The 12,904-nt window shown below is 26.7% G+C and overlaps 1 protein-coding gene across 4 annotated transcripts in view; it reads left to right on the top strand.

The window, feature by feature from the left end:
• The window catches only part of LOC143197109 (lachesin), a 157,103-nt gene that overhangs the window by 130,583 nt on the left and 13,616 nt on the right, over positions 1–12,904 (top strand). For 2 of the 4 annotated variants that reach the window (XR_013005928.1, XM_076405279.1), the window contains exon 8: positions 7,132–7,266. The exons of the other annotated variants lie outside the window; for them this stretch is intronic. Coding sequence is in view for 1 of the 2 variants with exons in the window: in XM_076405279.1 (XP_076261394.1) it covers positions 7,132–7,266 (135 nt within the window). In the remaining variant the exon portion in view is untranslated. The remainder of the gene's footprint in view (positions 1–7,131; positions 7,267–12,904) is intronic. 4 annotated transcript variants of the gene reach the window in all.

Below are 12,904 nucleotides of genomic sequence, written 5' to 3'. Positions count from 1 at the left end.
GATGGTTGAATAGTTAAACCGGAAACCAAATAATTGAGCGGAAGTGTCCGATGCCGAATCGACGTAGCGCAGATTATTGTCCCAATCTCAACATGGCATCACGTCCGCTAGTGGATCATTCAAATTATCTACTAAATACCCGGTCGAAGCGACACGAGACTTCCATTTGTCAAGTCGGCCGGGCCTTCACATAAGCCGCTTCAGAGCTGCCGCATCATTCTGCTCCTATTACAGCTCCTATCACGAAAAAATTTCAACGTTGGCGTCGTTTTTTATGATAAAGCCGCGGTGCATGACGAAAAAATTGGATTCCCGAAAGAACTGCCCGGGCCCAGTTAAAAACTTTCTTTCTCTCTGCTCTCGCCTTTGGAAACAATTTACTCTTAATATGCGGTTTTTGTTTTACCAACCCCCAGAAACGCATAGCATATGGATAACTCATAAACTAATCATTTATCACTTAGGATCTGTCATTAAAATAGCTCATATTAATATTTCAATAGTCTCTGAAATTTATTCGTTATTATATTCAACCAGTATTAGTTTTAAATATTTTTATCTATAATTCTTTAAAATACAACTTACACTCAATTTTATTAAATCATACTATCAACTAGTAATTAAAATACGCAATAAAATGTAAAATAATACTTACATAGTTGTAAACAAGACCCCTTCAATGTACTCATAAAAATCGATTTAAGTAAATTATTCTGCTGTCAGCTTTTTTATGTTAAATGGAAATAGAAGTATTTTATAATTTAATTTATTATGTATGAAAATATATGAATATAGATAAAAAATATATTTTTTGTCATAATTTTTGCGGATGTGATGCGCACTTTTTTAAAGATAATTTTTAAGGAAATGAGTTTTTCTTTCCTATTTCTGTTTCTAGATTACAAATTTAAAATTTAAATGATATGATCATCCGATTTTCTTTATTCTGTTTATTCTGTTGTGAATATAAGTAAATAATTATATTTTTAACTTTCATAATATTTACAGATATGATTCGCACTTCTTTATATAATTTTAAGATGATTTTTTTCTATCTGATGAAACAACAAACCCAGAGCAAAGTAATACTTATTTTCTATAACTTAGAGTTATCTTATGATTTAATTTGTATATAAAGCAGGTTTATTTAAGTAACTTTTTGTTTATTTCATAATTTTTACAGATATGATTCGCACTTTATATTATTGATTTATTATTCTCTTAAGCCGGTTATTCATAATTCTTAGGAATATAATTTTTACTAAAATTTATTGAACTCATTTCAATTATATAGTTTTCTGGTAATTGTATTTTTCATTTAAAGAGTTTTTCACTACTTTTAGAAAAAAAGAGCAATTTAAATAAATTATTTTACTGTCAGCTTTTTTTACGTGTTAAATTGGACGAAACAACAAAACCCCAGAATCAAAAGGAATGTTTATTTTCAATATCTTAGAGTGCATTTCCAATCTATTAATAGTTTAACCAACATCGAATCAGTAGAAAGCATCCGGTCAGATATTTGGTTTCCGATTTAACTATTCAACTATCATTTATTTTACAAACTATTAAGCATTTAATGCCTGTATTGTCACAGTTTCGATTGTTTAATAACGTCCAATTTCCCAAACGACACGTTCGTAGCCTAAAGCTATTCGACGAATTAATTATCTCGATTATTCTTATAAATCTTTGCTTGCCAGCGTTTTCGCTTAACAGAATTTAAATAGGCCGAAAGAGGTGGACGAAGTTATTTTGTATATCTTAATAGGATATTTGTAATCTGGCTCTAATGTCACAAGGTCGGAAGCAGTGAAACCAATATAAAGTTTTCCAGCTTCTACGGAATTTTGTAAATTACATTTTTAGAACTTTGCTCTTATAGACCTTGGCGTGCTTGGTATTTTAAGTGACATTTTGAATATATATGTCGTGGTTATTGCCTATTTTCCATAGTTAAGTGATGAATATATTTTCGGATAAATAACTTTGCTAATAAGATCGTAACAATAGTAATTAATTTATATCACTATATTATAATAAATAATTTAATAATATATTTACAATAATATATAAGGTTTTTTTCATAATCTTTGAATATAACGAGAGGTTGCTTTCAACTTATGAGAGCAAAACTTTTCCTTAGAAATTAAAATACCAAATAAATTAATGAATCAAAAATGTAAAAGAACCTATTTCTTTTGTTTGGAGATAAAATAATAAAAGTTCAAGTAAAAGAAATATAATGTTATTCCCTGGAGATGCTAAGGTGTTATAAGATGATTTATTTTAAAATACGTAGTGAGAGAACATGAAACCAGAAAAATGAAAATGTTAAGTTAGTTCGCGGGAGATGTCTGTAAATCACGGACCCTTTCTGTTGCAATTTATATCAACATTTTTATATTTATTTTTTGGTTGGTGTAGAATATAAAAATGAAGACGTCAGAAACTCAAAACAGTATGGATAACTTTGAGGTTTTAATTTACGCGAGTATTTTAGTCCCACTGAGAATGATATTCAGTAAATACAATGCCATCTAATAGTGGTTCTCATTAAATATATTGCATAATGAATTTCAGAAGGTAAATAATATATTTAAGTTTGGAATCTAGACATGTTTATGGCTGCTTATGTATTAGGCTATCAAGAATGATGGCTTGTAGAGAAAGTAGACTTGAAATAATGTTAAATAACTAGTAAATAAATCAAAAACCGAAACCAAACATATTTTTGTATAATCATAGGTTATTTTGCTAGAGCTATAAATAATGTAACCGTATAAATAATGTTAGGTATACTATAAAGATGGTGGTTAAATAATAAACCGTGTAATAAAAAAATGGTATACAGAACATTTTTTCGCATTTTACAAATGATACGAATAGAATAAATAAAAAACAGTGGTAAATGATTCAGTATAAAAACGTTGACTTATATTACAAAACACACTATACATTTCAGACAATAAAATAACGTAAAAAAAGTGCGGTTACTTAATGGAAGTTTTTTTCTGACACATTTTCCGCAATATAAACCTCTAAAAATGTTTGAGGGTGAGAAGGGGAAAAAAGGGAGAAGTGTATATGGAAAATACAGTTTCATTGGAGCGCGTCAAGAGTGAAATTTGTCGATCAGATGACATTTCTTCTTCAGTGGCAATATAAAAGATCGTCGACAAATTTCACGGCGCTCAAGTCACTCGTTCAACACCGTATCTAATCGAGTTGTACCATTCAATCAGTGTCACTGTTCAAATCCAGCAATTCATCAACGATAAAATGAAAATGAATATGTCTCCATGCGCGCCAAATTGTCACATCGTGGTTGTGCTGAGGTCGATGCATAGCCGGCGTTGATTACTGAACTTAACTAGTACAGTAGCGTCGGAATATTCCCCATTTCAAACCTATGTGCAATATAAAACTTTAATAATATCTCGCAATATTCATATTTATGAAAAATACATGAATATACTTAAATAATTATATTTTTATCTTTCATAATTTTTAGAAATATGATTCGCCCTTCATTTTTAAATAAGTGATATTTTCATTTCTATTTTTATATTTAGATCACATATTTCAAATGTGAATAATATCACCTAATTTATATTATTCTATATAAAATAATATATGAATATAGTTAATAATTAAATGTTTGATCTTTCATAATTTTTACGGACATGATTTACACTTCTTTATATAATTTTTAAGGAGATTTTTTATTTTCTGTTTCTAATTCTAGATCACCTATTTCAAATGTGAATAATATCGTCTAATTTAGTATATTCTATATAAAATGATATATATGAACATAGTTAATTATATTTTTGAATTTCCATAATTTTTACGGTTATGATTCGCACTTCTTTATATAATTTTTAAGGGGTAGTTTTTTCTTTTCTATTTCTAATTCTAGATCACCTATTTCAAATGTCATCGATATATAATTAAAAATAATAATAATAAAATCAATAATGTAATCTGATTTACTTTACTCTTTATAAAAAATATATAAATATAGTTAGTAATTATATTTTTATCTTTCATAATTTGTAGAAATATGATTCGCTCTTCATTTTTAAATAAGTGATATTTTCATTTCTATTTTTATATTTAGATCACCTGTTTCAAATATGAATAATATCACCTAATTTACATTATTCTATATAAAATAATATATGAATATAGTTAATAATTAAATGTTTGATCTTTCATAATTTTTACGGACATGATTTACACTTCTTTATATAATTTTTAAGGAGATTTTTTATTTTCTGTTTCTAATTCTAGATCACCTATTTCAAATGTGAATAATATCGTCTAATTTAGTATATTCTATATAAAATGATATATATGAACATAGTTAATTATATTTTTGAATTTCCATAATTTTTACGGTTATGATTCGCACTTCTTTATATAATTTTTAAGGGGTAGTTTTTTCTTTTCTATTTCTAATTCTAGATCACCTATTTCAAATGTCATCGATATATAATTAAAAATAATAATAATAAAATCAATAATGTAATCTGATTTACTTTACTCTTTATAAAAAATATATAAATATAGTTAGTAATTATATTTTTATCTTTCATAATTTGTAGAAATATGATTCGCTCTTCATTTTTAAATAAGTGATATTTTCATTTCTATTTTTATATTTAGATCACCTGTTTCAAATATGAATAATATCACCTAATTTACATTATTCTATATAAAATAATATATGAATATAGTTAATAATTAAATGTTTGATCTTTCATAACTTTTACGGATATGATTTACACTTCTTTATATAATTGTTAAGGAGATTTTTTATTTTCTGTTCCTAATTCTAGATCATCTATTTCAAATGTGAATAGTATCGTCTGATTTAGTATATTCTATATAAAATGATATATATGAATATAGTTAATTATATTTTTGAATTTCCATAATTTTTACGGTTATGATTCGCACTTCTTTATATAATTTTTAAGGGGTAGTTTTTTCTTTTCTATTTCTAATTCTAGATCGCCTATTTCAAATGTCATCGATATATAATTAAAAATAATAATAATAAAATCAATAATGTAATCTGATTTACTTTACTCTTTATAAAAAAATATGTAAATATAGTTAGTAATTATATTTTATATCTTTCATAATTTTTACGGATATGATTAGCACTTTATATAATTTTTAAGGAGGAATTTTTTTTTGCTTTTCTATTTCTAGCTCTAGATCACCTATTTCAAACGTAAATAATATCTGATTTACTTTAATCCGTATAAAGTAATATATGAATATAGTTAATAATTAAATTTTTGATCTTTCATAATTTTTACGGATATGATTCGGACTTATTTCAAATGTGAATAATATCTGATTTACTTTAATCTGTACAAAATAACATATGAATAATATAGATGAATATAGGTAATAATTATGTTTTTGATTTTTCATAATTTTTACAGGGAGGCGATTTTTTTTCCTATGTCTATTTCTTAATCACTTATTTCAAATTTAAATGATATCGCCTGATATACTTTATTCTGTATAAAACATTTATGTAAATACTTAAATAATTATGTATTTTATTTGTCATAATTTTTATGGATATGATTCACACTAAGTATAATTTCTAAGGAGGTAATTTTTTCTATTACTATTTCTAGAACATCCTTCAAACCTAATTATACCATGACCTGATTTAAGTTATTATGTATAAAAAATATGTAAATATGGTTAAATAACCATATTTTTATCTTTCATAATTTTTTCGTATACGGTTCGCACTTTCCCATATGACTTTTAGTTTCTATTTAATAAAACTTTTTATTTATTTTTTTATACACTTCACTTATTACACTTCATTCTGTTTGTTAGATTAATAAGTCAGGATTATATTGAAATCACAATAACATTAATTATAATTTAGATCATTTATTTATACAAGTTGTAAGTGATATTGGATGTAACATGAAACGTTATAGTACATCTAAAATTATTCTTGATTACTAAAGCCGAAAACATAATACTCTCCAATCGGAACTAAAATATTTGATTCCATATTAATTGACTAATTTAAATCCCCGATCTGAATCAATACAATAGGTACAGAGGTAGAGCAATTAAGGCACAAATGATGGATTAGCTTGAAACCCAAATCATCTAAAACCGAATGCCTCCGTAACAGCTATTACATATTTAAAATGTGCCTATTTAGTTACATTTTAGACTTAATAGAAATTTAATGTCGGAAAAACTTTCCACAACCAATTTAAATTTAGTATACGAACGCTATATGTATAGAATATGTTTACTGTTGTTGTAAATAGTTTAAAAAAATAATATTATTCTTTATTTAGAGATTATTTATTACCAAAATAAATTTGCTATAAAAGCTTGGAGTAAATATTTGTTAACTCCAATAATTATTATTATTTTAAAAATTATATGTTTGGAATATAAACATATATTTACTCCAGGGCTTAGAGTATTAATTATAATGGGGAACATAAGTAAAGATACAGAGGAGTTATTTTAAGAAAACAATAATTTTAAAAAAAAACTGTGGGGATAAGGTATATGTAGCATGTAAAACAGCATGTAAACAAAGTTGTTTCTTATGAACTCTATCTATTTTTCATTGTTGCAACGAATGTAGAAAGCTGTTTTATAAGTTTTTGTACACTGCCAGCAGATTTTGCACCAAATATTTTTCTCACACAATTTTTTTATTATTTTCCAAGCAAGCTTCACGCTATATATATAAAAATGAAAGTAAGGCATATATAATCGAACTTTTGTTTGTGTCAACACTAAGCTTATATTCCTACGAGCACTATTAGATAATAAGCTTTGATAACTCTGATGATACTTATTTAATTGAGTCGAAGCATGAAAAAAAATACAGTACTTTTGTCTGTGGGCAGTTTGCAAAAATACCAGTTTTACAATCATTAATTCATTATATTATAGAGTTATTAAAGCAATTTCTTATACAGGATTATCTTATTAGTATTATATTATTTGACACCAAAATAAGGATTCACCTATGGCTAGACTTAGCTAAGATCAACATAATCCTGTATATGAATGATATATTCAGTCTAGAACGACTGAAGCATGTTTTTGTCGCAGTATCATCCCCACCAACTACATCTCCAAAGCCAACGACTACAGAAACGCCCAGTAGAGTGAAAGATTGGGGATACAACGATTTAAACAACTCAGTATATGGTCATCCCTCTTCCTTGACTATTCATCAAGATAAAGGTATTGAGTCATCATTGAGCCAACAGGTTATATTAACAGAATTTGCCAAATCACATTTTATCAAACTGATCTTAGTTTAAAGTTCAAGTAACCTTTTGGTACTTTATTGATTAATGATGGGGGAAAATATAAAGGGGGTGTCTTCTATGTATATTTATTTAATATTTATAGCACCGCTTCATTTGTTTTCTTTTGAATGATCCTTAAGTTAATGCGATAAAACCTAGAGAAACGTTCTGTTTTCATATCTCAAAATAATAACGAATAAATGGAACTGGCTACAATAAAAATAAAAAATGTTTTATTGAAATTAAAATCAGATTTTAATATCTTTGCTGTATTATAAAACATCGCATTATCTCTAGGTCAATTCGAAATTTGCATGAAACTTATTTGCAATATTTAAAGATATCGTTTAATAAATTTCGAAACCTTATATTTCAAAAGTTATAAATTATTGGACGGAGCAGAACGAGAGCTGAATTTATATTTAAATTAGACGTAAAAAAATTGAGATTGTACGAGACAAAAAAGGGAAATCACGAACAATCGCAATATGGGATGTTTAGAAACATTTATAAACATCATAGATTAAATTGCATCGTAAAAAAACGACCCCAAGGAATAAACAGAAAGAATGGCTCGAGTTTTTAAGAAGTTTCCGAATCAGTCTGCTTTAGCGGAGAAACAATAACCGAGAAAGGGCCAAACTTTTTGTATAAACTCCCACTAAAATCCCTATAAGACATATCAATATGGGAAAGCTATAAACAAGAAAATTAAAAGCCTTTCGCTTTGTTGTCGGATTTTTACGAAAATATTACCGATGTAATCTTTTATCTCTCATCTATTAGTTTGCTTTCCTATAGTTTTTGATAAACTATTGCTGTTTCAGTATTTTCATCCAGGTTTCCACGGAGACAAAGAAATTACAATATTGATAACATCACTTTTATATTATTTCTGCCATTTCCACGTGGACGTAATAAATTTACTCGAATAACTTTTTAAATCAGCGAAATCAGTCGAAGACAATTAAAATGTATAACTATTGTATTCTACAAAGAATAATCGTTTTTAAGACGTACTCCTTTTAATAGTCATCAAATCTAGATTTCGATCATTTTTCAACAAGTTTTGATGCATCAGTTCCGCAACAAACTGAATTTGATTAATTAATAATTTGGATCAAATAACTAATTTTTTGAAATAAACTTGGATTTTCTCTCCAGCAACTTTACAGAATTAAAACTACCATAAATAATTATTTTTTCATAATTTCACTATGGTATAATTCACTAGTCCTTTTTTTGGTTAACTGATGGGGCCTTAATTATAAATAAAGCATGAAAATTTAATGAAAACCAATTTTAAATATCGTTCCAACAGATTTGTAATACTCCAGCAACTGTGAACTCAGAACTGTTATTGTCAGAACAAATTTATATACTTAATATTATGTATTTATATTTATAAATTTATAAGAATGCGATCTTATAAATTTATTAAAATATGTTTTCAAATTAGCTTTTATAGTAAACACATTTCAGAAGAAATGATAATTATAAAATTCTGATGAATGTTATTGGTGATACGGTAAGGTATTTAATATGAACGTTCCCTAGATAAAATAAGAATTGAAAAACTGCTGCATATAGCTCAATTAAGTACTTTTACCATTGAGAAGATCGAATTGTGGAAGCGTGGAAATCGGTATATTGAATTAGAAACGTTGTCGTATAAGATAAGATGTTCCCAAATTGAATAACACCTTCGCCGAAAGATGAAACAGCCTTTGTATTGTCTCCTGGAGATTTTTTTCTCACACTTTCTGTGCGTCGACTTTGACGTTCACAACCGAAGCCAAACAACCCTTTTATTTGGACAGGTGAAAATGTTTTGTCTGTAATTAATTTTGATCATTAATAAAACGGAAACGGAAAATACACAATGAAACGTCATTACCTTTTTTTGCTACAATTCAATTCCAAACGGAAATTTCAGCGATAAAGGCGTTTACTTTTCTCGACAACTTTCGCGAAGTTTAAACAATTAGCTTAATGACGAATTTCCATGAAGATTCATCCATCTAGTCCCGATTTGTCTCCCAGTGATATTTTTGGTAATATTTGTAACTATGTAATATTATTGGCTTTGACATCATTAATATTTGTTCGCTTTTCGATATTTATGTCAAAATATAAAATATTATATTAAACATCAATTTTAAAGGATGTAATATATTTATTTTTGTATTTGAATATTAAACCTTCAATAAATCACACTTAGAATAATAAAGCTAATTAAAAATTATTAACATGATAGCGTTTTAAATTAATGTAAAACGAATTAATTTTGATCATTAATAAAACCGAAACAGAAAATACATAATGAAACATCATTACCTTTTTTGCTACAATTCAGTTCTAAACGGAAAAATTAGCGATAAAGACGGTTACTTTTCTCGGCAACTTTCGCGAAATTTAAACAATTAGCTTAATAACGAATTTCAATAAAGATTCATCCTTCTATTCCGATTTGTCTCCCAGTGATATTTTAGGTAATATTTGTAACTATGTAATATTATTGGCTTTGACATCATTAATATTTGTTCGCTTTTCGATATTTATGTCAAAATATAAAATATTATATTAAACATCAATTTTATAGGATGTAATATATTTATTTTTGTATTTGAATACTAAACTTTCAATAAATCACACTTAGAATAATAAAGCTAATTAAAAATTATTAACATGATAGCGTTTTAAATTAATGTAAAACGAATTAATTTTGATCATTAATAAAACCGAAACAGAAAATACATAATGAAACATCATTACCTTTTTTGCTACAATTCAGTTCTAAACGGAAAAATTAGCGATAAAGACGGTTACTTTTCTCGGCAACTTTCGCGAAGTTTAAACAATTAGCTTAATAACGAATTTCAATAAAGATTCATCCTTCTATTCCGATTTGTCTCCCAGTGATATTTTAGGTAATATTTGTAACTATGTAATATTATTGGCTTTGACATCATTAATATTTGTTCGCTTTTCGATATTTATGTCAAAATATAAAATATTATATTAAACATCAATTTTATAGGATGTAATATATTTATTTTTGTATTTGAATACTAAACTTTCAATAAATCACACTTAGAATAATAAAGCTAATTAAAAATTATTAACATGATAGCGTTTTAAATTAATGTAAAACGAATTAATTTTGATCATTAATAAAACCGAAACAGAAAATACATAATGAAACATCATTACCTTTTTTGCTACAATTCAGTTCTAAACGGAAAAATTAGCGATAAAGACGGTTACTTTTCTCGGCAACTTTCGCGAAGTTTAAACAATTAGCTTTATAACGAATTTCAATGAAGATTCATCCTTCTATTCCGATTTGTCTCCCAGTGATATTTTAGGTAATATTTGTAACCATGTAATATTATTGGCTTTGACATCATTAATATTTGTTCGCTTTTCGATATTTATGTCAAAATATAAATTATTATATTAAACATCAATTTTAGAGGATGTAATATATTTATTTTTGTATTTGAATACTAAACCTTCAATAAATCACACTTAGAATAATAAAGCTAATTAAAAATTATTAACATGATAGGGTTTTAAATTAATGTAAAACGAATTAATTTTGATCATTAATAAAACCGAAACAGAAAATACATAATGAAACATCATTACCTTTTTTGCTACAATTCAGTTCTAAACGGAAAAATTAGCGATAAAGACGTTTACTTTTCTCGACAACTTTCGCGAAGTTTAAACAATTAGCTTAATGACGAATTTCCATGAAGATTCATCCATCTAGTCCCGATTTGTCTCCCAGTGATATTTTAGGTAATATTTGTAACTATGTAATATTATTGGCTTTGACTTCATTAATAATTGTTCGCTTTTCGATATTTATGTCAAAATATAAAATATTATATTAAACATCAATTTTAGAGGATGTAATATATTTATTTTTGTATTTGAGTACCAAACTTTCAATAAATCACACTTAGAATAATAAAGCTAATTAAAAATTATTAACATGATAGCGTTCTAAATTAATGTAAAACGAATTAATTTTGATCATTAATAAAACCGAAACAGAAAATACATAATGAAACATCATTACCTTTTTTGCTACAATTCAGTTCTAAACGGAAAAATTAGCGATAAAGACGTTTACTTTTCTCGGCAACTTTCGTGAAGTTTAAACAATTAGCTTAATAACGAATTTCAATAAAGATTCATCCATCTATTCCGATTTGTCTCTCAGTAATATTTTTGGTAATATTTGTAACTATGTAATATTATTGGTTTTGACATCATTAATATTTGTTTACTTTTACTTTACACTTTTTTGTTTACATTAAACTTCAATTTTCAATAAATTACTTTCAAAATAATACAGCCAATTAAAAATTATTAATATCAAAAATATCATCAATATATAAAACTGAAAAACTTTTAAAATTAATTATCAATTATTGTATGTTGTACTGTATTATGTACTGTTGTACTATTTACCGTAATGTCTAAAAATTTGTTTCGTGTAATTTTATTTTTACAGAAAATATTAATAGATATGAAAATAAAACAATTTTCCAATTAGTTGTATGTCTAAATGAACCCAGAGCAATATTAATTTCGAAAATTGGCAGTTATTGCAATATTCCGAAAGTTGTTTTCCCGTGGAGCCTCCAGTTTTGGAGAGCCAACTAAAAATCACTGGGGAAAAAATGCTAGGAATTAATTACACTTTTCATCGGGATTTGTCTTTATATTGCGGATCCGGTTTTAAATATTGAGTGGAAAACGTAAAAAAAAACACGGCATCATCCTGCAATTAATGTAAAGTGGTATTCAAGGAAAATTTTATAAATGAATTTGGATGAGAGAAAGTTTGGAGTGTTGATTTCGTCAGTCAAATTAATCAGTGGCGGTCAAGTTGCTCTTGGTTTTAATGAGAATTTTTATTATTGTACGCCTTTTCAATACAAACCCTACCCCGGCTACGTGTCTCAACTTTTAAATGCAATTAGAAAAGGAAATGAAAAATCTTATTAAGAAATAAAAGCTTTTCCTTAAACTTGATATCACTTTTATGGCCAGTTACTTTTCTTTTTAGAATAAACTTTTACCTTATTATTGTGTAATCAGAACGTAATTCAAAATATAACACAGACAAACTGGAGTTCTCGACCATTTTTGATATAATGACACAACGTGTCCATTGGGAAAATTCATATTTCCAAGTTGCATGCAACTATTTCATTCGATATACTTTTCTGATGCCACCATATACAGAGAAAGACTTTCTGGTCATGAATATTTCCGCTTCAGTGTAGATGTAGATGGCTCTTTTCTAACACGTGCTTTTTTCCAACAGATTTGCAATGCCCCAGCCACTATGCAGAACTAAAGCTATTATAAACAATTCATTTTTCAAGCATCACAGCAAATAATCATTTCTTTACAATTATCATAGAAATTGTAAAAAAAATGATTTCAACCATTGTTGATATTATATACAGATAATGCCACCATACGGAGAGACCATTTTTGATTTTGAAGATTTTGTGACCATAAATATTTCCACTTCGGTTTCGATG

Source organism: Rhynchophorus ferrugineus, unplaced genomic scaffold, assembly GCF_030347505.1.
Source record: "Rhynchophorus ferrugineus isolate W39M unplaced genomic scaffold, kcgeb_rfMv2 rfM5, whole genome shotgun sequence".
NCBI lineage: Eukaryota > Metazoa > Arthropoda > Insecta > Coleoptera > Curculionidae > Rhynchophorus > Rhynchophorus ferrugineus.
The sequence above is the reverse complement of the archived record's forward strand: the minus strand, read 5'-3'. Positions and strand labels throughout refer to the sequence as shown.